This window comes from Coturnix japonica, chromosome 18 (genome assembly GCF_054131305.1).
Source record: "Coturnix japonica strain WE chromosome 18, WE-NBRP24, whole genome shotgun sequence".
NCBI lineage: Eukaryota > Metazoa > Chordata > Aves > Galliformes > Phasianidae > Coturnix > Coturnix japonica.
Window position 1 is genome coordinate 10,275,408 of NC_140680.1, and position 27,007 is coordinate 10,302,414.

A 27,007-nucleotide genomic window follows, 5' to 3' on the forward strand; every position below is an offset into this window, starting at 1 on the left:
GTGGCCGCCTCAACTAGGAAGCGACGGGGGGGTGGGGGGGTGTCTGCCCTTACAAAAGATGGCGGCTGGAGGATGGGGGCCGGGCCTGGGGGTGGGGCGGGGGCGCGCCCGGCTCCGAACCGGAAGTGGCGCGGTGCCTCCTCCAGCTGGTTGTCATTTGGTGCGGCGGCTCCGGGCTGACGAGACGGGGCTCGGGCAGCGGCCGGGCGGGGAGGAGAGGAGAGAAGGGAGGCACCGGCTGCGGCAGCGAGGCAGGAAATCTGCGGCCGCTTTGGGGGGGTGGGTGGGAGGGGAAGAGAAGGAGAAAAGGGGGAAGAGACGGAGAAAAAGGGGGGAAGAAAAAATTAGAGGCGAAACGAGGCGGCGGAGGCTCCGCGCGGAGGGCTCATCGCGGCCGGCTCCCGCAGGTTCACCCGGTGCCCCCGCTCCCGGCGCTGTCTCCCGCGGAGCCTCCCTCCCTTCTTCCCTTCCTCCCTCCGCCGCCGCCCGGAGGAGGCAGCGTCCCCCAGCTCCCGGCTGCTGTACATGAGGGGGAAGGCAGCCTGCTTGGAGCCGAGAAGACGTGAGGAACGGGAAGGACTGCACCGAGGAACCGCCGGACCCCACGCCCCGGTTAGTCTGCGGGGCCCCTCGTTACGCGGCGCCCAGCGGCCGAACCCCCGTCCCGTCATCATCATCACCGGGTGATTTGGGAGAACCGGTTAAACACCTTCCATGGGGGAGAGAGGAGCCCGGCCCCCCGCCGCCTGCACCTTCCCCTCCCTGCTGGAGGCTGCTCCTTTCCTGAGGTAAAAAAAAATAACAACGACAGCAAAAAAAAAGAAAAAAACGATAAAAAAACCCTCCCGACAGACAGACGGACTCTCGCGGGGTGGGGGACACCCATAGCCGGGCCTGGGAGCCCACGGATCTGGGTGGAAGGAGCGAACCCGGCACCTCGAACACCCTCCGGCAGCACAGAGAGCGAGAAAACCTCCTTCCCTTTCCTCCTGCGCAGCTCGCTGTCCCCCTCCCTTCCCCTTTTCCCGACCGCTGAATGCTGATTTCTGAGATGAAAATCCTCTCCGAGCAGCCAGGGCTCGTCTGAAGGACATGCAGATATCGGATCACAAATAAGAAGTGAGTCTGGCGATCTCAGCGACCCAACCCAAAAGGAGCAGCAGCATCGATAATCCACCCTTCTCCTTCTCAACTCACTCCCCACCCAGCGCACACAGAATACTAATTTCCTGAGATAAGATCTTACTCCTTTAAAACGACACACATACACACATACACACACACACAGAGTGTATATTATTTCTACACAGAATAGGTTAAACCCTGCAGCACAGTAAAAAGCCTCCTCTGCAACTCACCCCCTCCCCTCCTCACTGCTCTGAATGCTGAAATCCTGAGGTAAATCTTTTCTCTTACCCACAGCAAAGACTCTTTTTGAAACAGGACACAAATATATATTAGATTATAGAGATGTATTAAATTATTCCAGATTTAAATCTATTTTTTTGCTGCCAAGGGGTCGGGGGACCAGACGTCATTGTATATTATTTTTTTTTTTTTGCTCTTAACTCATTTATGGGCAAGTCAAGGCTGCTGAGGAGGAAGAAAACAGGATAGTTAGAATCTCTTTATCCTTATTTCCCTGAAGCTTTTGTCAGTCATTGCTGTGCATTTCCTTTAGGAAAGAAAGGAAACCTCTTATTTTGTGAACCAAAGATTTATTTTTCTCCCTTTCTCCTGGCTGAAGGGAGGAAGTGGGCACCAATTTACGCATTTGAATAGTTGAAGAGATCTATCTTTTGCATAAAAAAAATAAAATAAAAATAAAAATCTATGATCCAAATCTGAGATAAATTTGCGTGGAGGGAGAAACTGGAATATCTAACTAAAAACAGGCTACTTGCTAATATCTCCTTGGAAGAGGAGGAGGTAAACACTAAACATCAACTTGTTCTTGCAGGGAAGATTCAAACCCTAAGTATAATAAATGGGGGATTACGGGTTTGGAGTGTTAGTGCAAAACAACACTGGGAATAAGTCAGCTTTTCCAGTCAGATTTCATCCGCATCTGCAGCCTCCACACCATCATCAAAATGCAACCCCCAGCCCTGCTGCTTTTATAAATAATAACACAGCTGCCAATGGCAGTAGTGCTGGGTCAGCTTGGCTCTTTCCTGCTCCAGCTGCCCATAATATTCAGGATGAGATTCTGGGGTCAGAAAAATCTAAAGCTCAGCAACAGGAAAAGCAAGAGTCCCTAGAAAAACAGCAACTTTCCCCCAGTCAAAGTCAGGAAGCAGGCATGCTCTCTGAACCCGAGAAAGCTAAAACTGAAGAGAATCAGGGCGATAATTCTTCGGAGAATGGCAATGGAAAGGAGAAAATAAGAATAGAATCGCCGGTGTTAACAGGATTTGATTATCAAGAGGCTTCAGGGCTCGGTACTTCGACACAGCCCTTGACATCCACCGCATCTTCTCTGACTGGTTTTAGTAACTGGTCTGCGGCAATAGCTCCTTCTTCTTCTACAATAATCAATGAAGATGCAAGTTTTTTTCACCAGGGAGGGGTCCCTGCTGCCTCAGCTAACAATGGTGCTCTGCTGTTTCAGAATTTTCCACATCACGTCAGCCCTGGCTTTGGGGGCAGCTTTTCCCCTCAAATCGGACCCCTCTCTCAACACCACCCTCATCACCCCCATTTTCAGCATCATCACAATCAGCATCAACAACAGAGGAGGTCTCCCGCAAGTCCTCACCCGCCGCCATTTACGCATAGAAATGCTGCTTTTAATCAGTTGCCTCATCTGGCTAATAATCTAAACAAGCCACCTTCTCCATGGAGCAGCTACCAAAGTCCATCGCCTACACCGTCTTCATGGAGCCCTGGTGGCGGTGGATACGGTGGGTGGGGTGGGTCCCAAGGTCGAGACCACCGCCGGGGACTGAATGGAGGGATAACACCCCTGAACTCCATCTCGCCATTAAAGAAGAATTTTGCCAGTAATCATATCCAGTTGCAGAAATATGCTCGACCCAGCTCAGCCTTTGCTCCGAAATCATGGATGGAAGACAGCTTGAATAGAGCTGACAATATTTTTCCTTTTCAGGTGAGTATGTTCTATTCTACCCGTAAGGAAAATAACACATGACTGCGTTAAAATACCATATAGAGAGGGTGGAATGGGGGTTTGAATAATACTCTACGATTGTGTTACTTCTGTGTTTGCAGCTAAAAAAAGCCACACGGTTAACTTGAAATGCCACAGTGTGAATTACGCTGGGCTGTGAATCATGGTGTTTGTTTTTTTAGCAGTGGTGATCATATAAATATCTATTTCCCACCATACATCTCCGATTAACCAGTTTCCTTCAGCTTAATACTTAATGTTAAGAAGTAACCGAGGAACAAATCTACTTGTAAGCAGCACGTATATCCACTAAGAGGAGTAAGGAGAACAGCGCTGCCTGATGAAGTGTGAGAGATCTGGGGCCTTCTGAAGTATTTGAAAACACATTACATCTGAGAAAAGGATTAAGTGATTGTATTTTACATTAGAGAATCTCACAGGCTTGCAGCTCAGTGTAGTTTTTGTGGCATTTTGGGGGGAATAATCCTTTAACATGATGATGATCAGCACATTTTGCTTTCCTCAGCAGCAGATTTTAGTTGCAGGCCGTTAACTCACAACCCAAAATAGATCTGGATGATTGTCAGGTGGTGGTCTCCTATATTTTCACATGGTCTCATGGTGACAGCAGACAGGTTGTGTGACACTTCAGCCCCTCCTTCTAGCCTGACTTTTTATGAGTTCAAAATGAGCTGTATAATGTTGAGTCTGGCCTGCAGTAAATTTTAAAGCTCTTCATCTGACCACTCATCAAAGCTTGTTGTTTTTGTTTTCATTTTTTTCTCTCTGTGTGTATACACCTTTTGTGAAGTCCTTTAAAGTGGGTTCCAAAGACTGTGAGTTCTTTTACATGGAGTGGGTTGCTTTTAAAGGCCTTCAAACGAGGGCAAAAGTGAGAATTTCCAAAGGATTGCAGTGCTGTTTGCCATGGTGTAAGAAGCAGAGTGACCTACTGTAAAATAATCTGAAAGATTTTAGATAAGAACGGTACAATATGTCTCATGTTCTAAACCACCTGAGCGATATAAATGCATGTAATAATGACACTGTGGATTCAGATGTAGGAGCATTCAGTTCTCCTTAGTAAACTGTTCAGTTTCTGTTTGGTTTGCAGGGCCAGCCTATGCAGCCTTCAGACAACCGAGCAGCTGCTGGCAATAACTTTCCATTAGAGACCTTTCTTTCTGCTGCAGGGCTGGCTGGTTCAGTATCAGGTAGAGCCCATTTAAATTTAGAGCGCATAGTAGCATTTGATGTTAATATCAGGATTTGTAATTCGTATAATGAACCTGTGTCCAGCAAACTGAATTTATACACTGAAACCATTAGAAAAAGGGGCACAGCTGGAGTCGGTCTTTTTTTCAGCCTCACTGCAGCACGACTTGGCTCGCAGTTTAATTCATTCTTTACCCTGACACGTAGCTGATGCACAGAGTGACAGAATGAGATCAAGCGTGTCCTTGCTGCTGCGTGTAGGGCCCAAATGTATGTGCACCAATAGAAACGTGCTTGGTTTGACATCAAGGAAATTTCAGCTAAGTGACAAAGTCAATTTTGACTTTTGGGTTGTGTTCTGAACATAAAATCTCCAACACGCTTATTTTGATCATAGTAAAGAAATAATTTTTGTGTGGCCCGTTGGTGTCTGTTTACATGAACACAGAAATGAAGCTGTACATGTCAAGACCGAGTCTGACGCTTCTTCATGCCAGGAAAAGGAGAAGTGTTGGAGTGAAGTGCTTTCCAGTCTGTTGCTATCGCTTCTGTGAAGAAAAGGGCAGGGCAGCAGAGCAGGACTTCATCACCGCAGACCCAGAAAGATGCTGATTAATTCTGAAGCCATCTTGGACAAAATGCTTCTTACAACATCTTTTTTTGTGTGTGCAGAATCTTCAGCTCCTTTGGTCGCTTTGTGCTTTCTGTTTTATGTAAGGAGTAAGTTGTTCCACTTATTGTATATTTGTGTTCATGCTTATATACATTGATGCAAACTAGCCTCAATGATGCAATCGAGTACTGGTCAAAGCTATTTTGTTACTGGAATCTTCTTGGATTCCTATTTAGGAAATAATTGAAAGCTGTCTTTGCTGCAGCAGCATAATGGGGTAATTTGATACAACTATCCCTTTCATTCAATATTTATGTTTTGCTGCTTAAATCATTAACAAGTGTTGCTGCAGCCTAGTGAAAATGAGTTTCTTTAGAAAGCAAGCTGTAAACCAGCAACTGCAGATAGTTGGGGATCACTTTTTTTCTACCCAAAGGTTGTCTTTACTCCAAAGCTCAGGGAAGCACAGAGGTCTATGTTTAGATGCAAATCTTAGGGTAGCCAAGTGCAAGTGCTGATTTCCAATTTGGAGAGGAAACCAAGGCATAATGATGTCCCCATCAGCGACTGATGTGCACTGCTGCTCACTTGAAAAACGTCTGACTTCTGAGATGAAATGGGCATTCCAAGCAGCGCAGATAGAAGGAAAATCCTGTGTAGATCTGCTTGCTAATCCTACATTTTGGTGGTAGCTTGCTTGGTGTTTGAGAGTTACCTATAAACCACCGTGTTGCTTGTTGTATGTATTCTTTATTTGGTATTCTGTCTCATAACGCTTCCAAAGTGACACATCTGTAGGAACCTCGTCTTGCAGAGATGGAACTCGAAGTGAGGTTACAGAAGAGACTTCTACCAAATGTGTTAATGAAATTAAGTGTTGATATTGTGCTTTAACCGCTGGGCAGCCTTCCCCCTTCAAAGATCTTTTGAAAAGAGAAAAGCCATTGTTCTTTGTGTGTTGGTTTGAAAAGGAAATGGTGTCCAAATGAACAAACGGTTCCTGAATAACAAAAAATAGTCGCGTGTTTTTGGGCTCAGCAATCTGCCCTGGGAATTAATACATGAAAATATCTTTAACCTGTGACTGTTGCATCTTAAAGTCCTGATTTTTAAAATTATTCCTTTTATTTCCCTCCTCACAGCACTGAGAAACTAAATGTTCAGTAATTGCATTTTGCTGCAGCATCGCCCTCAGGATTGTTTTGGCTTTTCCTTTTGCTGTGTGCTCGCACTTCCTCATGAGAGTGGAACATCCTGCCTGTTACGCAATGCATAAATCTTGCTTTGATAGGAGCTTCCAGGTTTCCAGATCTCATCTTCCAATGTGCGGGGATGTTTTTTAAATCGCTCTTTGAAGGCGAGTTAAGCAATAGAGTTCAACTTTCTGTGCAAAATAATTTAGAATAATTCGTGTTTCTTCCCGGAATTGAGCTCGACAACAACTGCTCGTTTCAAAGAATTTCATGCTGGAGAGCACTTCATCATATCCACTTGTTCAAAACTGTTTTTTCCTTTCTTCTGAGGTGGCTGGTTTCCAGGTACATAACCCCTTCCAAATCCACCGAGGGGCTGTGCCAGAGGGACTTTCTCTTCCTTCAGTCTGATACGGAATGTTTGAGAAAACACATACGTGATTACAGACTGTGTTTTAATTCTCAGCTCTACGTCATGGTTTGTTTGCCCATAGAAATGGGTTGATTCAAGAAGTGCATTAAAGCAAATGCGCAGGAATTTGGAATTAAAAAAAAACACAACAAAAACCTTCTTGAATACATTTGCCAATCTTTCTTCTTGAAGGAACTTTGCAAGTAAATTTCTTTACCATGCCTCTTTCATATTTGCTCTTTGTAGTTGAGGAGCCTTTCCATAAATCACGATGGCTGGTTGCATAAAACGAGGCTGCTGCTTTTGCAGAGCTTTGTCGGATTTTGTTCTCGCTTGCAATGATTCCAGGAGATTTCAATCTATCATTTTAAAACAGGCTCAATACTCAAAGTTGAATTTTGAAAAGTCAGATCCCCCATTTTTCAATGAGACCATCAGCTGGGTAGTAATTAGTGTTTTGTGTGTTGTTCCCCACAGCTATTGGTTTGTGGAATTAGAGGCACTCTAATGTGGTACGACATGCACAAGTTAAGTACTGTGGAAGTTAACACTGTTCTTGTTTTATAAACTCACTACTGACGTTAATACCTCGGCTTTGGCCCTCCTGTGTGTTTTTGACCTCGGGGTTTCTTTTTAAAGGAGCTTTTGATAGGAGCTATTTGAATTCTGTTTGTATTTTGCAAGGATTAAAAGGAGTACTCTTATTAAGCGTTTTGCTTTGAAAATGAATTGCGTACTTAGCAGCCCGGCACAAAGGCTGAGAACACAAGATATTGTGGATTATACTTTATAGAAGGCACATTAAAAAACCTAAATATATGGCTAACATAGAGTCAGGCATGTTACTGGAGGTTTTTATGAGGCTCTGTGATTTTTAATGCTTAAAAAAGGGTTTGACGAAACCAGAAGTGCACACTCCTCAAAACGTTCCTCTTTGGCGTCACGTCTTAAGCATTTTCTTATGCTTCCCTGCTGAAGCTGTAAAGGATGAGCAGAGCAGCACACAGCAACATCCTTTCAGGAAAAACCTGTTTATTCAAAGCCTGTAATTCACTGCCTTCTGGATGGGGAGCTGGAATACAGCATTTGCAGGGTGCTGGGAAGGAGGAGAAGCTTATCCAGGACTATAATCAAGACCAAATTTGCTTTGCAATTAATAGAGAAATGTGGAACCTGTATGAGTACCTACAATTTACCTCTCCCCACGCATCTTACTTTGCCTCAGACATCAGGCTTCTTAATTGTGGGAAATAGGTATGAGGCTTCAGTAAGTTTTAAGCTTCCTGTGCTATAATGAGGGTTGCAAATGTGGCCGTAAGTTTTCTAATTTTTGCAAGTATTCTGGTTTCACAAAGCTTTAAATAAAACGAAGCCTCAGCTTTATTGCTGCGCCTACTTCATGAATCCTGCTAAGTCACCTTTAATAAACTGCTTAACTCAGTGCCAGGTTTTGCACTGTTATTGATTCTTTAGCCTTCAGAGGAATTGTGTTTTATAAAGTTAGGTGCAGTCTTGACTATCAGGAGCTCATAACTTGCCGTGCTTTACCTGTTGGACACTTAGGGGCCTTAGCACTGTCAGGCTCATCCTGGGAAGCTCTGAATGGAAACTCTCATCTTCAATCTGAATTGCTTGGGAGATCAGAGTACTGTGGGTACAGATTAATTGTAATGGGTCTGCACTTTACTGGTATAGTTAGACTTAGGTTTTTCTGATCTGTAAGGGGGATTAGGTATGGGATTTGTGAGTGCCAAGCATCAAATATTCACATTTAATTTCTTTTGTGTAGGAGCATATCCTATCCATTTGTATGTGCTTGGTACCGTTGTTTTGTTTGTTTTTTGTCGTTAAATGTCTTTGGGCTTGGAAAAATAATGCCCTTTGAGTCCTCTGAGGAAACAGAATTTTAGATGCACTAAACCAAACCCGTATAAAGCCAAGTTCTTTTGATCAATCTACGTAACTAATACCAGGCTGTAGTTAACTTCCATTGTCAGTGGAGCTTATATACTCCTCTGGATTCCAGGGTAGTCGTTATCCGTGTATCTTTTCTTTATAAATAAGTAAATCAGAGTACAGAAAGCAGCGCAGCTCCTTGGAAAGCACTGTGACTTTGTGAATCGGTCCATTAGAAGCTCATTGCTCACACTCTGTGTTCTCAGTGTTGGGCAATGTTGACTGTGCTCCTGTCTGTAGCTTAGGTTGTTTTAGTCACTTCAGGAGGATTACTGGAAATGTAGAGACTGTCTTCCTGTACACATCTCTAAGCAGTTGGATCTCAGTGGGTTCAGTATGCAGATCCAAGGACTTTTACTCAATCCTCATAAGGTATTTTAATGCAACTGAAGTTTGAAATAGATAGGAACTGGTAATGTATGAACTAAACCAAGAAGCTAAACAACTACCAAAGGAAGAAACCAGCTGGAAATGTGAAACTGAAGAATCCAAATGCCTGCAGTGTTTCCTCTAAGGTACACCGATGAGCAAGGAAATAAATACTGTGGAGAGAGAGGGCAGCGCTATGCTTTTCATAGCAAAATTGATTTCGGGCTGGACTAATACAACAAATGGTTCCTAACTCTGATCTCTCTAATGCTATTTGAAATGCAGTGCAATCGAGTGGAAATACTTCACCAGTTCTGCATCAGTAATCGGCTGTTCTGAGGATATGAAAAATGAAGAAAATCTTGTTGGAAAACAGAATTTTTTTTAGCAGTTGGAACATAACTTCCTTGGAAATGGATCAGGACTCTAAGAGCTAATGGATTCCTCCTCTTAACAAGTATTAAGTGTTTTAAGTCCAAGATGATTGATTGTTGTCTGACAGAAAGAATGGCTCTCACAGCGCTGTCGATAACTACTTTAGCACTTCATTACTGGAAGTAGAGGACGTTGTGGCATTCTGTCCTGCACCAGAGGTGCAATTCCCTTTTGAATTCGCTCATTTAGGCATGATCTGTTTGTGCTGGAGAAATTTCAGCTTTGCAGCTGGAGTCAGGGAGAGACAATACATTTTCACTGCAGTAATAGCAGTAGTTGTAGAGAAGCAGATCAGATCCAGTGCGCGTTGAATTGCCTTCTTATTTGAACCAATACCTTTCATGAATGATCTCTGATCAGAGATGAATCCCTTAAAACATATCTGTGTTGTCACTTAGCAAACCAGACTGCTGCAGCTCTGCTACCTGTGTGAAATGCTTTGTAATTGTGCAGAATTAGAACTGATTGTGCGGATTTAGGGCTGTTTATCAGGGTAGTAATTCAGGTGAGTGGAATTCTGTGTGTCATTCAGATTTTCTTTAGTTCAGGCTGCAATACCTATTTTATCACTTCTCTTTGCTATCCTGTCTCCTGGGAGCTGATCTTTGCGTCCTGACTGTGAACTCAAAATATTTTTGACACAGTTTATCTGCATAGCTAGAAACACAAAGTAAATATTGGAGCTCTTACACAAATGATTGGTTATTATAAACATACATCGGATTTGTATTCCCTGTATTCATATTCCAGTACACTGTTCTCTGTATTAGACTGACCTTAGTGGTGTATAAGCATGTGCTGTAGAATACAACAGTTTTCATGTTACAAGTGGCTTTTTCTTTTTGTTTTATATTAACACTATGTGGCCTAAACTGTCTTTGTATTTGCTTGCAGGATCGCACAAGGACTTTTGACATGCATTCACTGGAGAATTCGCTGATTGACATAATGAGAGCCGAAAATGATTCCCTGAAAGGTAAATTTAGAAGGAGCCCTTTTTCTGCAGTAAATAATTGGGAAGATGTGCTTGCTTAGAATAAGAAACTGAAGTTTTGGTTAGGAAAAGTAAAGCTCTGTTGTTCACCCTGGTGCATGTAGGTCAGCTCAGGTAGGCCTGCTATTTCAGCCGTCCCTTCATAAGGCCACTGCAGCGCATTGATGCTGGAGTGTGTTTTCTCTTTGCATAAAACAATGCGAAACACAAACATGAACCAGTTTTTTGTGCAAATTGCCAGTATTGTTTTTAATAGATCCGATGTGTGCAGCCTGTAAAAATGATCAGCTTACAAATCTGAAGCAGATTGGTGAAACATAGCTATCAGCTCTATAGTATTTTCCTGCTTGATGTCATAGCTCTCAGACCTGGGGAAGAATGAGTTTTAGGTATGTCATTGGGAGAGCAGAGTATTTCTGACTTCTTAGTTAAAATAATCTCTTTACCTTTCTATTTCTCTCTTTATTTTTGCCACTTTAATTGCAGATTTCTTTTTGCCATTGGGAAAAGGAAGGGGGGCAGCTTGAACCAACTTGCAGTTTGGACTGTTTTTCTGTTTTTATTTTTTGGCAAACGTAATCTTTCTTTGAAATTACAACTGACAAAGTACTCAAAACATTGTCTACACACTTGATTGAAGCCTGATTAGAAACTGCTTATGGGATTCAGAAGTGTAGTTTCTCATTCAGTACAGTGAGTAATCTGTGTCAATTTGAGGGTTAATCGTGTAAGTGAAAGTAGACAATCTCTTATTTATGCTCATTATCCAAGAATTCAGTTTTGTAACCAGTCGTGAGACCACTAAGAAACAAAACTAGACTTGTGGTTTCTAAAAGTAAATTTCTTTAGATATCAAGGCTTGTGGTGTTAATGAAATATGACTTGTTCTAGAGGTGGTTCTTTCTCAGACGACCAGCCTTTGATTAACTGTCAATAGCTTGGTTCCTGCATTCTCCATAGCCTGAAATGCAGCTCGCACATCCCCAGATCTGTGCCAGCATGATGAGAAGCACCAAGAAATACACTTTCGTATTGAAATGCCAAGGGGAGCTTGGTGTGGATAGAAACTAATAACAAATGGATTCACAGAAAATAAAAAGAAATTCCCACCTTATGCGTTGGGAGCAGGCTTTTGTTGATTACAGATGGTAACAGCTTTTGTTTGTTTAGTATGCTGTCTGTTAAATGGCAGCATCATATGCCTCAGCATTGTATCCTGAACCAAGAACAGGAGACCTCATCTTCATCTACTAGGCAGGCCCAACCCAATTTTTAGCTGCTCAGGTCTGGCAATACAACACAAAGTGACATCGCTGGAGGCAAATGAAATTTCTCTTAAAAGTTTAATAATGAAGTCAGCTTGGTTTGTATTTATATTCAGCAACTAGACAAGGGTGGTTCTGTACAGTAGTGTGATATTTTGCTCGATTGCTTTGAAAGGATTATTTGCAACTGTAATTTTCCAGCATTTTTTGAGTGCTTTCCTTGTTTTAAGAATGATGGAATAAGTGTGTCAGTGAAGAACACAGGTAGTTCTGATACACATTAATTACTGCTTGAAATTGTTTATCTCCTTTGCAGAGTCATCTTTGTTTTGTGTTGAGTTTTGTAGGCGTTGCAACATGCTGATCAGAGCACGGTGGTATCAATCTGATTGTGTTCTGAGTGTTACTTCCTGAGCTCTGTATGCATTTTTATGTTTCATAGTTAATAAGTGTAAAGTATAAGGAAAAAAAAAGCCCCAGAATGAAGAAGAAAAGTTCAAGGATTCCCATGTGAAACATTTGGTTGCTGTGAAGTCTCTTCTTATTTTTTCAAGGATTTCTACAGCTCAGGTGTTATGTTTGCTTATAGTCAAACATGCAGGATGCTGAACTTGGCAGCTGTTGTCTGGTATAGCAGAACTGATACAGAAATGTATTTGCTGTAATATACTTAGAAATGGATCTTCATTCAAACTAGCTTTTCTCATAGTGTGGTAATGCTGTAGTGATCATCTGTAAGCAGGGTGGGATTCCTAAAGTGAAGAAATACCTTTAACTAAATGAAGTGATAGAGCTGAGAAAAATTGCAGCTTGCCAGTGCAAAGTGCATTTCAACTCTGAAGAAGGGTTCACTTGGTTGTTTATTTTTCCATCGATATCTGTTGGTGTAAGATTGTCTTAACACAGGTTCCCTCCTGTTTTTCTTGCCTTTATTTAAGCTGATGAAAAGGAATCCTTAAGAATTTTAGATCTGAAATTCCTAAAATGTCACGGATTATGGTAGTCAGTTCAAAGTATCACCCTCCGTTTCGAATACCTGCAGTTAGATTATCAGTTCCATAGGAAGATTTTCATTTTGTAGTTTAAATGAGCTATTTTGTGCATGCATTGCTTTTGAACTGAGGTTGGATACTCTCAAAAGGGAAAAGCTTTTGGGTTTGAGACTTTAAAAATAGCCTGGACAAGACACTAACAACACATGCTGCAGAGAGCAATCTCAGAATGGCATGGAAATAATTCAGATGATCTAATAGGTCTCTCTGCTATCTTCCAAGTCCTCGAGAGGCTGTAATGTTGACTTAATGCGAGTTTAGTACATAGCACTAATGCCACCCTCATATATTGTAGAGGAGTTCAGAGAGAGAAAATGTTAAAATATACTTTCACAACAAGAGTATGGACAAGACAGTAGGATAGTACTTTATTGAGGTGATTAGCCATGCTTTCACTTTGGTTGGGAGCCTTATAGTCAATGTTACTGTGTTGTCTCACAATACAAAGTAGTATTTCCCCCTTGAGGTTCAAAGGTGAATCTTAACTACCACTTGTTACTATATTCAACCTTACCATTTAGCACTTCTGATAGGCCTTTTTACCATTTCTTTTCCTCATTCTGATGTATATTTTTACCCCTGCGTGAATCCTCTTCCTTTGCGGAGCAGCTGCCATTTCACTATGTTATTTTTATCCACGCAAGTGAATGTGCTGCATTCTGCACAGCCAATGACAAACTGCAGAAGCCTTTCCCCGGAGACTAATTGCATCTTCTCCGCTGTGCATTCGGCCTTTCGTGTGCTGAGCCTGGGATCCGGAGCCTCATTTTTGAATCTGGCTCTTCCAGATGGCAATTTGAGCATTACTGTAATAGTAGTAGGTTGACTAAATATTTCCTTGTTAAGTGACACTGAAATGTCTTTAAATACTTTATAGCGGCAGGCTGCTTTATTTCTGAAATACCCTATGGTTCAGCTCAGGGTGGAAGGCTTTTTGTCTGCAATTTGTGCTGGGTGAAATTGAAGCAGACCAGCATGTCTGTTTACGGCGCTGCAAAGCTCTCTAAAATTTGGGTGTGAATAGGTCGTTATCTGTATGAATGTGCATCATAAAAGGAACAACGAACCAAACAAGCAAAAATATGCACAAAAAGAATTATTTCAGAGGTAGGGCAAAGTCAGAGTCTACATACAGACACCGGCAGAGCGAGTCAGACAGCAACTCTGCATTTTGGAGGTGCCAGAATGATGAGAACTGGCACCATTTGGGGTTTTTCTGGCTGAACTGATATATGCACAACTGTATATTTAAAGAAGTCATCCCCCTCCTTAATATTGCTCTGGAAAACTATTTCATCTGGAAAGAAAGTAGGTGGGGATTCCACCGTGAACCTTAAAGAGTGTTCTTTGATCAAAGGGAGGAAAATTGTTTTGACAGCATTTTTGGAGTGTTGTTTCTTTTCTAGCTGTATGGATTATGCAACACATTCATATTGAGTAAAATGGGCCATTTCCTTTCCTGTGTGAGCCAGAAAAATAGTGAGAATCTGGCCCAATTTTTTGCTAAGGGCTCAATAAGAAAGGGTGTGATCCATTGTAGGCAAGCGGTCCTTTATGTTTGCATAGACAAACTGAGCTAGTTTAAAATCTAAAATAATAGATTGTGGTTTTTGTTTTTTAAACATCTTCATGTTTTCGTATCAGTGAGTAAAGCTTTAACTTAGTGGCTGAGATGAAACTCTTCCCTCTTCTTGTTGTGTGCGGTTACACAATCCAGTGCTGTCTGGAACTAAATGATGCTAAGGTGCCTTCCAACCCAAACCATTCTCTTTATTGAGCCCTGAATGTCAGATTCCTCTGGCAAATGTGTACATCTACAGCCTGATGTTGCAGGTGTCCTCATGGCCTCTGTGAGTGTCCTGTCCAGGGGGAGACATGGGGGTTTCCCCTCTGACCGCAGGAGCAGCATCAGCACAGTGTGCCATCAGCTATCTCTATCTAAGGATCACTCACTTGCAACACTGATGCACCCAACTTACCATAAATTGTGCAAAAAACTTCCTCTCTGCTGCTCCTGGCACCAGCAGGGTTTGCTGTAATGGTTTTTAGGACTTGGATATTATTTTTTGCATGGGATCTTCCTGAGTTTCGCCTTCCTGTAACCAGGAAAAGCTGATAGGACTTTCAGACTGAGGTGCACGTTAATGAAGAGTAAAACCAATTGTGGTGTCTTCTCAAGGTACCTCTGCACTGGATCTAATAGCAATAACCCACACCCTGTGCTGACAGAGCTGTGGTGGAGGAACAGTTGATGTGGTTGTTTGCCATCAGCAGCTCTCATTGCTGTTCTTGCCACAGTTCTCAGCCGGCCTAGAACGGAATTGCTATAAGTGCATAAGGGCACACTTTATTTGCAAATATACCTGATGTTCATAATTTTGGGGCAGTGTTCAATATTTTAACTTTTTAATCTGTTGCTTTTCCCTCAGCTCATCTCACATGTTGGTTGATACACTTTGCTGAGCTATTCAGAGCGTACCAAAGTTCTCACCTACAAGCAGTGAATCCCCCCTGGCAGTGGGAATTCTCAGCTCTGCCCTTAACCACTGAGCTCAGTTGAAAGGGACCCATAAGGATCATCGAGTCCAACTGCTCTTGCTGCTTTCTTTATTGTTTGCTATAAATCTTCATTGTACCACAAATACTACAAAAATGCCAGGACAGGGGTGCAATATTTCAGGTGTTATATTAGAAACATTTTTAGCAATTGTCCCAGATTATTAGGAAATGATACAGAAACGTTGTTTGTTTTCAGTTATAGGAAATAGCTGTTGGAAGAGCTGAACTACTGTTTACATTAAATTAATTCCTTCAGATTTACTGAAGCCTTTAAGTGTTTGAAGTAGCCTTTTGGTGATGGCACTGCTCAGAGTTTGGGGAATACTTGAAGATATATCTGCCTCTGATAACCTTTGCATTTCTATAGAAGTACAGGATTTAATGATGCAGATGCCAAAGAATGACACATTTGTACCTCTGCAGGAGTTGGGGTGAAGGTACTCAGCTAAGCAGGAATAACACCACAACGTGTGCTGCCATCGAGCAAAGAGCAAGAGGGTATTAATGTAACCACCCTTTGAGGCCAGGAAATTCCTTCGCCTGCCATCACAGAGCAGTACAAATATCCCAGGGTTTTCTGATCTTGGTCCAGCTTTAAAATCAATGTGAAGACTCCTGTTAAATTCATTAGGGTATGAGGTCTATGTTTTTATTTTCTCTGGTCTTGAAACATCGGCCCCTCATCGTGTGTTCCCATCTGATGTTTAAAATACTGCAGTGCAACAACAATGCTGCTACAGTATTTAGAGCCGAAACCAGTGGCTTGATCTTGACAGGTGTTAAAGCCAAGTTGTGCTGAGTACCATCCCCACAGCCTTGCTAATGTGATTAAGATCTTTTCTAAAGTTTTCTTGGTTTCTGTTTAACATTTTTTCGGTTCTTTTTTCTTTATTATTATGATTTTATTTTATTTTTATTTTTTAAGTGTTTTTTTAGTCTTCTGCTTTGTTTCAGTGTTACTGTGCACCACGTGTTTTTTGTTGGTTTTTTCCTATTCTTTTCTGAATCCTTGCTTTGATAATCTCTGGTCTTTCCAGATTCATCTTCAAAGAAGCCTTTAATTTGGAGCTGTGTTCCATGGGTAGTTTCTGTTCATGGCTTTAAAAGACAGAGCTCTCCCTTCCTCTCCTCCCAGGCTGATGGAAATGGCCCTCCTTCATCTTTTGGCTCACTTTGTTTGCCTTTTTTCCTTGATGTTGAATCATTTGTTCCTTGAATCCTTTATTAGCTACATTTTACACGCTCTCTACCATGTTGATCAGGATAGAATTGCAGGAAAGGGGCAAAATGAAAGGGCTGATGTGCTTTTCTTAAACCTGAGCAGGAAGAAGAGAAGGGAGATTTAATGGAAAGGAGGATGAGTTTTGTAAAAAGAAAGCAACAGGTGAGACCTTGGTATAAATGGGGACAAGAGTTTGTGTAACAGCACTGCATTACCTTCCTATGGCTTGTTACTAGAACTCTTCTAGTGAAGACAGTCAAGTGACACTGCTAAGCCAGCTGTCTTTTGAGACAGGCTATTCTCAAAGTATCTTTGCCATCATAGAAGGAGATCAGAACACAGGAGTTTAATTGGATTACCTGTTAAAGACTTGCAGTTCTTGAGACCTAGTTTTACTTGCAAAGCAGCAAACCTTTCTATAATGCTCTTCCTTCATGTTGACAACTAATGTATCAATTCTATTGGACCATATCAGATTTCTAATAGTGGTTTTCCAGCTGGAGTTCTGCATACCTGCAACAAATCCAATTTGGATTGGTTTGTCTTGAAATCCTGGGTATGGAAATATGGGAGCTGATTCTTGAATGCTTTTAATTTCAATGCTCTGCAGCACGGGAGACTTCAGCTTACTTAATGGCTGTGATAACAGAGTGTGATGGCCTAGGAGGAACAAATTAATGAGTGTACATGCAAACAGCTGTGATGTTTCTCACATTTGAGATATCTGGTTGTGCTCCTTAATCATTCAGAAATGCCTTTTATTGGAGGATTGAAGAGGAAAACTAAGTTTAAAATGCTGTTTAATTTGTCGGGAGCAGAAGTAATGGTTCAGCACAGTCCATGCTTAACTTCTGCTCCTCGATTCTGCTTTCTGAAGAGATATTAAAAGCTCCTAAAAATTTCCATTTTTCATTTGTGTTTAAAATTCAGAACAAATTACTCTATTTTTTTAGGCTGGATATATATCCTATGTCTACTATCAGGTGCTTTATCTTAAAAATAAATAAATAGATAATTCTTTTCCAGTTATTTCAGCATTTTTAAATAGTCTTCTTGGGAGTATAAAGCTGTGTATTCTTTACCTGTTTTCTTTTGTACTTAAACATAAGACATAGTAAGAAGAACTTTGGATTAGAGGAGTCTGAAAATACATCCTGAAGTAGATTCTTCCTTACTCTTGGCTTCATTTGTCATTCACTGCAATGCAGATGGGTTGGCTGTCATGTTAGGTGTTTGGGGTTTTGTTTTCAGTAAATAAAACATTTGTTTTTTGAGATGAGTGGGGCAGTCCTTTGCATGTCTTTGATGCCTGTATTTATGTAGGTGTTGAGGTACACAGAGCTGTATTGTTTAAGCTTTACTTGGTGAGAAATCCTGATAACAGGAGTCCTAGCTTGGCAGTCACACTGCATGGATGTGAGTAGAGTGGAGGGTGGGGACACTTGTGATAGATAAATGACTATAGCTCTATTTATAATAAATAGTTTTCCACTGTTTTGTAGCAATGTTATATACAAACACTGTCACCAGTGCACAAAGAGTCAGGGAGGTGGAGACAAGTTCATGGAAGCATCCATAATAATATCTTGGTTGTTCATGTGTGATTTAACGTTGTTGTAGTAGTGTTGCTGTGCTGTATCTAGGCAGAGGAAATAATATGCTGATTCATTAAAAATGCAGTTTCTGTTTCTCCTGTTGGTTGGAGTGGGGCTGTCGTGCAGTTCTGTCTTCATTTTTCAAATGAATTACTGGAAAAATTAGTGTCTTTTTTACAGTTACTGTAAGTATGAAAAATGGGGAAATGTTTTGTTGCAGAGACTTGAGTACATGTGTGTCTCTTCCCGTATTGTTTGGGACTGAAGCAAGAGGATGCTTAAAAAAGGAACAAAGCTGTCATGTTGCATTCCAGGCTGCCTTGTGATCATTCCTTCCACAGACAAAAATAAGTTGCTTTGAACCTATTATTGTACTTAAGGAACTCTAGTTTTAAATCTTGCAGCATGTTGGTGTGTGCCAGTGTAAGCTGAGCTTTGAGTCACATGCAGGAATCGTGTTTCAGGTTATTCATTAAAGCATGGGCAGAGCTCAGCCTGCCCTTCTGCCTCTCTTGAGGGTGTGTAAGGGATCCAGGAACAGGGGATGCATGTGAACCAGAACTACAGAGGGAAGGTTTGTGAAGTTTTTTGCATCTTTTCTACATGTTTCAATTAAATCAGTAGGAAGTTGTTATGGGTTAATAATATCTTATTCTGTCACTTAGTAAATAAATTCTACCTACTGATTTTTAGCACATGGCATCCTTTTCTCTTTCCTCCTATTGGAAAGTCCATCCTTAGTGTGTATTTTGTAGCTGAGAACTTGTTTTGTTCTTTATTAGCAAAGTCATTGAATACTTTTCCTTCTCCCAGCTGCAAACTCTGCCTTCACCTTTTTATTTATCAAGTATAGCAATAGCATACGTGTCTGGAAAAGAAATGCTGTGAGTTGTTCCATCTCATCAACTGGGAGATGCACAGAGGGAAAAGACTGGATATTTTTATAACTCATATATTCCTTAGAAGTCGTGCATTAACATAAGGCAAAGCTCAGTGCCACCAGCAGTGGGGTGGCTGTTACTCTGAAACACACACACAATTCAAAGCATCCATTCTGCAGCAGGGGGCTGTGCTTCATGATTTGCTTTTCTGCTTTTGTTTTGTTTTGTTTTTTAATCTCTGACCCTATTGGGATTCCCGAAGGGGAAGGAAGAATTATTCAAGTATCGATGATATTTATGGGTTCCATTTAGATTGATTTACTATAACCCAGCATTACATAGTGGGAATTATAACAAAAATATGAGTACCTTCTAGACAAAATTGTAGCTCTGTTTAGGATTTAATGCAGGTCTGATATGGAAAAGATGGCTCTGCGTTATTCTGTTTGATGGCAAAGAAAACTTCAAAGTTAGCTTTGAAGCTTCTGTATTTTTTGTGAGGAGTGAGGCTGGGTTTGGTTTGTCAGCTTTCAGGAGGAGTTAAGTGGTTTTTGCTATGTGTAAAAGCTCATCTGTAGAGGTTCAGTCTGCTTGGCACTGTGTTAGCCCAGTAAATTACCTGAGAGCATCCTCAGGAAAGGAATAATGAGAGGAATAGTGAGAGGGGAAGCTCTCACCCAAACCCTATTTGTGTGTTTAATAGTTACTTCTCACTGCAGTGTTTCTCAGCTTCTCTCCTTGCTGACCCCCCCAGTGTTTATAAAGTTGTTAGAAAGTTGTCTCTGACCAAAGTACAAGATTTGGTTATATACATATATATATATATATATATATATATATATATATATATATATATATATATATATATATAAAAGATTGTTATATTGGGAGTCTGCTTTGGCATAGAAGTTTATGCTTTTGAAATGAAGTCAGATTCTAATTCATTTATTTTTCCATAATTAAAAAAGAAAGTAGAATCATAAATGTTGCATACATCATAATCAGTCCCTAACATGAGAATAAGAGACTGTGGTGTGTTGTTAGGTTGGAGTCTGTGCTGATGTAAAGAACACAATCCCTGCCTTGAGCAGCTTGCGGACCAAAGAAGAGTTAAGTACAGAACTGTACAGGTGTTACATGAACCTGGACTATAGCAAGGAGGTGAGGATGAAGATACGGCCGTCATTTAACTGAGCATTCTGGAGCGTTATGTTTACATCAGTACTAAGTATGAATGCTGACCTTTTTGTGTAAATCCCCTGCACTCAATGGCACAAAATACAGCTGCAAGTGCTACCAGTCTGCAGAGTGGGAGGCAGCAGGCGCTTCAGCTGTGCAGCAGTTCAGCTAGGATAAGATTTCTCTTAATATGAAATTACGAAAGCCAGAATCAGAGCTGGTAGATGGCAGTTAAGCTGCTTTCCCGGCCTGCCAAGTGAGCATTCTTTTGTTTCAGGGTTGTTTTACATTGTGCGAAATTAATGGCATGTGATGAGCTCTGAATTCAATGAGCGGAGAAAGTTTGTATCTGTACAGCACTGGGGTAATTTACAAGTGGCTCTTGAGAAACGTTTTGAAATGTCAAGTGCTGGTATTTTGTGGGTTAGAGGAAGCGAATGCGCAAAACAAGTTAAATGAGGGGAAAAAAAATATCTCAGTATTTGGTTCTCAAACCTTCTTCAGTGGTATTTGGCACTGGAAATGCTTTATAGCTGGTGGCCGAGCTGTTTTGTTTTTTGCTGCTTTCCATGCCAAGAAAGGAGAAAAGGTCTTATTGTTGTGAGTGACACAGGTGGCAAAGCAGCAAGGAAGGGCTGTGCTGACCTGAATTGCGTGCACAGATCCTCAGTGGGAGCCGAGTCTGTGCTGAGAGCTGTGCTGCCAAGGGTGGGTGTTCCAAGCGAAGGAGTTTGTGCGGTTTGGTTCTGATTCAGGAACCGCAGGCAGGATTTTTATGGCTTTATAGGCAGGGCCGGTTTTGAAAGTGCTCGGCATTTCTGAAACGTGCACACGCTTCTGATCTGTGTCAGAATGTTGGAAGGTTGCTGGTTGCTTTCCACTGAAAGCCAAGTTTCCCAAAACTTCTCACTTTGAGGACTATATGAGCCTCTTGGATTCTGTGCATAGAGACATGTAAAGCCCCCAGGCTCTTCCCTATAGCCAGGATCTGTGAATGTGAGGTGATGTGCTGCGCTCTGAACACAAAGGCTTTGTTTTTTAATCTTGCTGTTAATTGTGAATGTATCAGCAAAGCATCAGAGACATAAATGATCTTACAGGTGCCAAGTAATTGTGAAGGAAATTGGATTGATATGTTTTCTTTCTTGATTTGGAAAGCAGAAACTATTCATGTTTTATTGTGGTTTGCAGATATTTAAATACTTAAACTAATTGTCAGCCTCAATTTTGAATGAGGAAGCAAAATAAAACGTGTGATGTGCTCCGAGTTTCTCGCATTACTTGCCAGCAGAACTTGAGCCTTACAAACAGTTGGCCTTCTTTCAGGTACAGATTTTAATGAGACCGAAACAGAAAGAATGTGCAAATGTGATGACAAAGTGTAACTGTGCTGAACAGGTTCTGGAAGCTGGCACCGAAAAGTGCAATACTTATTGCTGGTAGAATTGATTTGTTTTGGGAAATGAAAAGTAGGAAGCAGCAGGAAGCTGTTGAATTATTACAGTGAAGTACAAAGTCAGTGTGGGAGATTCTGTGCTGTTGTGCACAAACTGCGGGAGGTCAGAAAGGCAGATTATCCACCCAGACATTTTCTCCTTGAATTTCAGTTTTTCAGCCAGTTGTTTGCCAGTAAGAATTTCAACCATGGATTTTGTGATTCGCACGGAGTGCTTGTAGCAAATGAGTTTGGAAACAGAAATAAGCACTATTGTCCTCTACCATCTTTGTGTTAGGGCTGGGCCTGCAGTTCTGATGTGGCAGGGCTGGTCCTGCAGGTCTGATGGTGATCAGTGGCAGCGCTTGATGTTGGCAAGAGGAGAACATGGTGGGCTGAGCGCAGGGCACCTGCTGCATGAGAAAAGATGGGTTTATGTACAGGTGCGCATCCAGCAGGGGAGCAAGGTGTAGATGCTACAAGAAATCTGCAACTTCAGACGTTACATTGCTTTCAGAAAGTCTCTTTGACTACACATATACCTTGTCAGCTTCAAAGCAACATGTTTTGTGAATAAGAGATGGTGCGAGGAAGGTGTGGTGCTGTGGGTGGGAGGGGAGGTCAGCTCATGAACTCCAATTTAAATGACCTGGAATATGAAGAGGCTGGAGAATCACTGAGTTAGTATAAAGGCAATAAATCAAGGTCTTTTGGTCCTTATAACAATGTTTGAAAGGCTGTTTTCTTTCTCATTTAACATGCAGCAAGGACATATGGGAGAAGGCGAGGTAACAATATTCCTATTTAATTTTCTAATGTTGACAATGTCTCATGGGAGAAAAACATTAAGTTGTTACTAGTGGGCAAACTCCAAAATATCTGAGTATAAAACATCAGTTTCACATAAGTTTCCCTAGTCTGCATGCCGTAAATAAACATTTAAACTGAATTAGATAGTACTCCACAATAGTGCTACTGGGGCTGAGATTATCACAGTCCTTTCAGTGGACGTCTGTATGATATGTTATACCGTAGAGCTGTGTTGCTGTTTGTGTGTATGTAATGAATGCTAATGCTGGAGAAGCTTATTTTGGTTCTTTGGGTGCTGATGGTTTTCTTGACGCAGCAGAGACTGTAGTATTTGTCCTGGCCTCTTAGGTTAGAGAACCAGATGCTGCAAGCATGTGTATTGAGTTATCTCACAGCAGTGGTAATGCTAATGAACCTAAAGAGATATGTTAAGGTACAGAGAATCGCTCCCCTCCAACAATGCCTGCAGGACTGGGGCCTTCAGAGATGAAACAAGTGAAATACGCATCAGTTCATTAGGGAAAAACAAAGCATCATTTAAGTATATATTATGATAGTTTTATAGTACAGAGTCAAGTTTATCTAGTTATGGGAGTAGGTCTTATTATATAGAGATTGTTATTTTAATCAAAGAAGTAAAAAGATCCCTGACGTTTCAAATAAAGGGAGCTGGCCAAGTCTTCCATTTTTTTATTCATATCAATTCTGTGGACTGTTTATTTTATTTTACTTTTTGCTTTCAACCTGTGAACTGTTTGATTTTTGCATGGGAATAGCCAGGATATTGGATCTGGTAAATCTGCTGTTCAAGATGTTGTTTCCTTTTTTAAAATGAAGTAAATGACAGTAATTTCTTTTCAGAGGAAGGAAGCAGAGCAGCATAGATTAACTGTAGCAATGCACTGCTGTGGTGGATTGTAACGGGCTCTGGAAAAGCAGACACATTATATCGTAACTCAGGCTAAAGGAAATATATCCCAAATCTTGTGGCACACCTCATCAATTGGTTACTTTCCCTATGTGTATTTATTCCTAAAGCGCTCATGAAGTGAATAGAAATCAGTTTGTTTTCTAGCTATTGAATACTGTAACCAAAGGAAGAACTCAGGGGTGAGATCAGTTTGTGTGCTCCGTTTATTACGTTATACAGTTGCATTCAGATAATCTTATTTAAAAAGTAATGGATGTTATTAAAGAAATCTATGATAAAAGGATTATCAGAGAAGAAAGAATATTGGGCAGTGAGGGGAAGCATGCTTACATTTTCTCTTAGGGTGATTTCATGAGCAAAATCCTTCTCTAACATCCAAGTGAACTTCCTTCTGAGGATGTCTCAGTATTGCCAAGTTTTCAGTCTTCATTTGCGGTCAATGAGAGTGGGGCTTCCCAGATTGATCAGGATATTTTTGTTATTTGCAAGTGGGTGGCTTGTGATTTGTTTTGCTCTCAGGAGTTGTAGATGTGTAATGTATCTAGGTGCAGAATTCTTTTTTTCCTGCCATCTGCGCTGTGAAATGTTCTCTCTTCCTTGTAAGAAGCTGTTCACTGGGAAGCGAAATGTTTTCAGTGTCTGCTATTGGGAAACACCCTAAAGAGAGATGGGGATGGGGGGAAAGTGGGGCTTTTATTCTTTTTCATTGGAAAGTTCTTTTAAAGGGGTTTTAATTAGAAACATGACATTTATGGACAGTAGTCTGAGCATCCACCATTTTGCTTCGATTTTCTGTTAGTTGTGTTGCCTTTATGAGGGAGGTTGTGACCTTTTCTCTGAAATAATGCATTTGAGTTACTGAACAATAATGAAAACTTTTGAGAGTCATATGAAATCAAGAACAGAATTGCTTATTAAAAGGGAAGGCTGCAAACAGTCCTACTGCCAACACAAAAGCATTAATATGCATTAGTTACCTATTAAAACAGTTTGTGCTTTGTTCTGTTAGCATGTTTTTTTTTTCTCTTCTTTTTCTTTTAACTCCCTCTTCAGGTCAGTCTTCGCTGTTTCCAATGGAAGATGGGTTCTTGGATGATGGCCGTGGTGATCAGACTCTGCACAGTGGGTTGGGTTCACCTCACTGCTTCTCCCATCAGAACGGGGAGCGAGTGGAGCGCTATTCCCGGAAGGTCTTTGTTGGTGGGCTGCCCCCAGATATCGATGAAGGTACGCCCCAAAAATCTTACCCAGAAAAAATTCCTTTTGGCTTAATGGCAGAAAAGTGGTGTGAAAACTTTTGTCTGTTAATTGACTGAAAGGATGTTTTTTCTGACTCTACAGAAGAGCTTTGATGTGTAAATAGGGCTTTGAATATTGCCACTTTTACTCTGTGGCAAATGTGAGATAATTCAGACTAGTTTTGGCTATGACGTTGTTTTGCTGCTGTAAAACAAAACTTTACATTATCACACGTGTAACCGACATTTACAGTATAAAAAGGTACAAAAAAGGGGGTGGTGGTATAACAATAAACAAGTAAATATCCCCTGTTGAAAGTCACAGCGCTTTGCAGTCATTTTGTATGCACCAGAACCTAGTAGGAGGAAAAGGATTTCTAGTAGATTAGTAAGGTGTATGTAACTTAATTCATATGTGGAGGTTTTCGTATGATTTCTTAGAGGTGATTTTTAGCTGTGATCCCATCTTATGGTAGATTCTAACATGACTATGGTGAGGACCACAATTGTGGTGAAGCTTTCTTTCATCAGAAAGTTCTTTGTGTGCATAGAGCATGATGTGGGGATGGTTACAAGAACTACAGCTGTAAATCTGCAAAGTTGCTTTTATTTGTTTTCCAATCATGGAATTATTTTTAATCCCCACTTTTTTGTCAGGGAAGGAGCATGTAATGCACTGCAGTTTGTACTACTGCAGCATGACAACCTGCTACAAAGCTACATGTATCCTGTTTACCATTGCTTATTCCTTCAGCACTTCAAAGGTCAAATCTAACATGATGTTTACAAGAGGAAATTCTTATTACAGCTTTTTTGTTGGTTTTTGTTGTTGTTTCTTTGTCACCTTTGTTGATATAAAAGCAGATGAGACCAATAGTTCTGTGTGTGATCCTGAGTTATCAGGGCACAAAACCTTTGCTAAATGCATGCTGGGAGGGTAGCTTGAATGTGTCAGAGTTGCTTCATGTCAGCACTCCTCTTGCTAAATGCACGAGTATGAATTAGAATGAGGATGATGTGATTTAAAGTGTCTCACACCTGAGTCTGAACTTTTTCTGGCTGTAATTCTAGGATGCATTTTAAGTAATGTAATTTAAAATGAAATTTGCCTTAGTACTATTCTAAATGAAGGTCTGTTATAGGAACAGAGATGTAATACATAATGTTTTCTTTGGTTAATATCTTCATCACCACGTAACCTTGACATACTTCTTTTCCTGGGTACATTTCTGATGATCTGTTGGGTACAAAGCAGCTGTCAGTATGATGGAATGGGAGCTGCTATTTCATTAGCAATGTCATCAGCACATATAAACAGGCTGAGAGGAACATAATCAGTAGCACCATTTCTAACCCTAACACTGTAAAAGGGTCTGTAACACCTTAAGCAGAATTCAGCTAAGAGTTGTGCCAGTTTAGATGGCACTCCAACAACAGGAAGTTTGTTCTTTTTGTTTCCTTTTCCTAATGAAGAATTATTGTTCAGAGAACTTTAACTGGTGATGCTTCAAACGTCTTTTGTGGAGAGGGGAACAATCACTTTCAACAAGAATTTTAACTAGAAGACTCCTACATGACTAGCACATGCACATTTTTACCAGCAATTTTAAGTGGAAGGCAAATTTGAAATGGATGCAAGAGTTGCTTCTTGCTATAGTTACATGTTGTTTGCCACCTCCCCTATAATATTGCTTAACACTGTTGTGGGAGCTTGCTCTGTATTAGTTGGAGGTCACGCTCAGATAGTATTTGCTGATGTGGCATTGACGTGCAGTATGAACAGGTGTGACTGACTCCTATGATAGTCTGCTCCTTTTTTCTCCATTCTGCACTTTTAAGACCCACTGACAGGGCTGGTTGCTCACCAGCAAATCAACAAGTTGCCTTTAAACTCTTTGTGGCAGAATAGTTGAAGCTGTGTTATGGTAGCTGTATAAACTCAGTTTCTGTCAATTAGTGGGTTTGAAATCAACAGTAAAAGTAAAAGTTAGATCTTTGAACTGTCTTGTTTTGTAACGTATGTTCTGACTTGTCCTGAAGATGCTCCATCAGCCAGTAAGCACTGCTATAATTTGGTAAACCATTAAGGTTATGGAATGTTTGTTTATATAATGAAGCTTAATGAAGTCTGTGTTTTTCAATTGTCTTGCAATCAACTGATTTTAATTTCAGTTCATGCCTTTTTTCCTCTCTGTGTAGATGAGATCACTGCAAGCTTTCGTCGCTTTGGACCTTTGATTGTAGACTGGCCACACAAGGCAGAAAGCAAATCTTATTTTCCTCCTAAGGGTAAATATCTGATTATGGTATCGTTGTTCTAGAGTTCATTTTTTCTTGATAAGACTCAACTTCAAAAGAGATTTTTTGTGATGATGACCAATGGGTAGGGGGAAGAATGATGAATCCTTGGGTTATAAACTCATTTTAGAATGGGCTTTGCAATTATTCTGTACTAAAATAATTATTCCTTAACTTCCTGTTTTTACTTCATTTGGTTTTCCTTTTCTTTCTTTTTTTTTTTTC

At 40.9% G+C, this 27,007-nt stretch overlaps 1 protein-coding gene across 4 annotated transcripts in view; it reads left to right on the forward strand.

Annotated features, from left to right (window-relative positions):
• The first annotated feature begins 269 nt into the window (after window positions 1-269).
• Window positions 270-27,007, forward strand: part of CPEB4 (cytoplasmic polyadenylation element binding protein 4) — a 36,350-nt gene continuing 9,612 nt past the window's right edge. For 2 of the 4 annotated variants that reach the window (XR_014935629.1, XM_015876194.3), the window contains exons 1-5: window positions 270-3,109; window positions 10,218-10,299; window positions 22,270-22,293; window positions 24,300-24,473; window positions 26,684-26,773. Coding sequence is in view for 2 of the 4 variants with exons in the window: in XM_015876194.3 (XP_015731680.2) it covers window positions 1,988-3,109; window positions 10,218-10,299; window positions 22,270-22,293; window positions 24,300-24,473; window positions 26,684-26,773 (1,492 nt within the window). In the remaining 2 variants the exon portion in view is untranslated. The remainder of the gene's footprint in view (window positions 3,110-10,217; window positions 10,300-22,269; window positions 22,294-24,299; window positions 24,474-26,683; window positions 26,774-27,007) is intronic. The other 2 variants (XR_014935630.1, XM_015876195.3) reach the window with 1 other exon arrangement.